Source organism: Ursus maritimus, unplaced genomic scaffold (genome assembly GCF_017311325.1).
Source record: "Ursus maritimus isolate PB19 unplaced genomic scaffold, ASM1731132v1 scaffold_30, whole genome shotgun sequence".
In the NCBI taxonomy this organism is placed as follows: Eukaryota; Metazoa; Chordata; class Mammalia; order Carnivora; family Ursidae; genus Ursus; species Ursus maritimus.
The window spans coordinates 31464627-31467467 of NW_024425564.1; the positions used below are offsets into that span (position 1 = coordinate 31464627).

Here is a 2841-nt window from a genome sequence, read left to right on the forward strand (position 1 = left end):
CACACACACACACACACACACACACACGCACGCACACACACAGAGCAAAAGGAAAAAAAGGCAGCAGAAATCTCAGCTGTACTTCTAGCCCTTTTAAAAAGTTTGCTCTGTAAATTGGAATGAGGTCAGATTTGGAGCTTCTCATTGCACGCGGAGATTATTATTGCATCGGGTTCCAAGCCAATAGGAAGCCCGGGGGCGGGGCTTGGCATGAGGAAGCGTTGGTTACAGCGGCTGATTGGCCGCGGCCAAGACTGTGAAAGGATAAAGAGGCGCGAGGCGGAATTGGGGTCTGCTCTAAGCTGCAGCAAGAGAAACTGTGTGAGGGGAAGAGGCCTGTTTCGCTCCCGGGTCTCTAGTTCTTGCACGCTCTTTAAGAGTCTGCATTAGAGGAACTCTGCCATTACCAGCTCCCTTCTTGCAGAAGGGAGGGGGAAACATACATTTATTCATGCCAGTCTGTTGCACGAAGGCTTTTTGGCTTCCTACCTTGCAACAAAATAATTGCACAAACTCCTTAGTGCCGATTCCGCCCACAGAGAGTCCTGGAGCCAGAGTCTTTTTTGCTTTGCATTGTAGGAAAGGGACTAAGTGATAGAGACTATGTCGCTTTCCTGAGCTCCTGAGAGCGCTCGTGAACTGGAACCAACTGCTTAAGGGGAAGAAAAAAAAAAAAAAGACTTGCCTGGGAGGCGGCGAGAAACTTGCATTGGAAGCTTCAGCAACCAGCATTCAAGAAACTCCTCTCCACTTTAGCACGGTCTCCAGACTCAGAGCCGAAAGACAGAGCAAACTGCGGCGCGGTGAGAGAGAGAGAAAGGGCGAGCGCGAGGAGAGGGAGGGAGAGACTCTCCAGCCTGGGAAATATAACTCCTCTGCAAGAGGCAGAGTACTCCTTCCCCGCATCTTTTGGAGACTTTTCTCTCTGCGCCCACCACCGCCCCGGCGAGGAGTGGAGGGGCCCGCACGGCCGCCCTGCGCGTCCTCCCGCTCGGCGTGTGCTTGGCCCGGGGAGCCGGGAGGGCCCGGCGATCGCGCCGCGGCCGCAGCGAGGGTGTGAGCGCGCGTGGGCGCCCGCCGAGCCGGGGCCATGGTGCAGCAAACCAACAACTCCGAGAACACGGAAGCGCTGCTGGCCGGCGAGAGCTCGGACTCGGGCGCCGGCCTCGAGCTGGGCATCGCCTCCTCCCCCACGCCCGGCTCCACCGCCTCCACGGGCGGCAAGGCCGACGACCCGAGCTGGTGCAAGACGCCGAGCGGGCACATCAAGCGGCCCATGAACGCCTTCATGGTGTGGTCGCAGATCGAGCGGCGCAAGATCATGGAGCAGTCGCCCGACATGCACAACGCCGAGATCTCCAAGCGGCTGGGCAAACGCTGGAAGCTGCTCAAAGACAGCGACAAGATCCCTTTCATTCGGGAGGCGGAGCGGCTGCGCCTCAAGCACATGGCTGACTACCCCGACTACAAGTACCGGCCCAGGAAGAAGGTGAAGTCTGGCAACGCCAACTCGGGCTCCTCGGCCGCCGCCTCCTCCAAGCCGGGGGAGAAGGGAGACAAGGTCGGTGGCGGGGGCGGCCATGGGGGCGGCCATGGGGGCGGCGGCGGTGGAGGGAGCGGCAACGCGGGGGGAGGAGGCGGCGGCGCGAGCGGCGGCGGCGCCAACTCCAAACCCGCGCAGAAAAAGAGCTGCGGCTCCAAAGTGGCGGGCGGCGCGGGCGGCGGGGTTAGCAAACCGCACGCCAAGCTCATCCTGGCGGGCGGCGGCGGGAAGGCGGCGGCCGCGGGCGCCTCCTCCACCTTCGCGGCAGAGCAGGCGGGGGCCGCGGCCCTACTGCCCCTGGGCGCCGCCGCCGCCGACCACCACTCGCTGTACAAGGCGCGGACTCCCAGCGCGGCGGCTTCGGCCTCCACGGCCGCCTCCGCCTCGGCCGGCCTCGCGGCTCCGGGCAAGCACCTGGCCGACAAGAAAGTGAAGCGCGTTTACCTGTTCGGCGGCCTGGGCGCGTCCTCTTCGCCCGTGGGCGGCGTGGGCGCGGGCACCGACCCCAACGACCCCCTGGGCCTGTACGAGGAGGGGGGTGCGGGCTGCTCGCCCGACGGGCCGAGCCTGAGCGGCCGCAGCAGCGCCGCCTCGTCGCCGGCCGCCGGCCGCTCGCCAGCGGACCACCGCAGCTACGCCAGCCTGCGCGCCGCCTCGCCCGCGCCGTCCAGCGCGCCCTCGCACGCGTCCTCGTCGGCATCGTCCCACTCGTCCTCGTCCTCGTCGTCGGGCTCCTCGTCTTCCGACGACGAGTTCGAAGACGACCTGCTCGACCTGAACCCCAGCTCAAACTTTGAGAGCATGTCCCTGGGCAGTTTCAGCTCGTCGTCGGCGCTGGACCGGGACCTGGATTTTAACTTCGAGCCCGGCTCCGGTTCGCACTTCGAGTTCCCGGACTACTGCACGCCCGAGGTGAGCGAGATGATCTCGGGAGACTGGCTCGAGTCCAGCATCTCCAACCTGGTCTTCACCTACTGACGGGCGCGCGCGCGGGCTGGGAGAAGAGGGCCGGGGGGCAAGAGAGGAAAAAAAAAAAAGAAGAAGAAGAAAAAGAGAGAGAAGTGGACAGAGAAAGAGTTGGAAGAGAAAAGGGAAAAAAAAAAAGGAAAAGAAAAAAAAAGTGAGCGGGGCCGGTTTCGGCCGCATCGCGGTCGCCGGAGAGAGGAGCGCGGCGGCGTTTTGGGGACCCGCGCTCCCATCCCCCACCTCCCCGGCTGCAAGGACGCGGAGGAGGCGGCGGGGAGATGAGGGGCGACCTTTTATTGTTGTTCTTGATGTTGTTGTTGATGGCAAAAAAA

The 2841-nt window shown here is 63.2% G+C and overlaps 1 protein-coding gene across 1 annotated transcript in view; it reads left to right on the top strand.

Annotated features, from left to right (window-relative positions):
• Window positions 1–2635, top strand: part of LOC121106086 (transcription factor SOX-4) — a 5195-nt gene extending 2560 nt beyond the window's left edge. Inside the window, exon 2 of the mRNA XM_040645107.1 lies at window positions 2456–2635. Within this exon, the coding sequence (XP_040501041.1) occupies window positions 2456–2521 (66 nt within the window). The 3' untranslated portion in view covers window positions 2522–2635. The remainder of the gene's footprint in view (window positions 1–2455) is intronic.
• The last annotated feature ends 206 nt before the right edge of the window (window positions 2636–2841 follow it).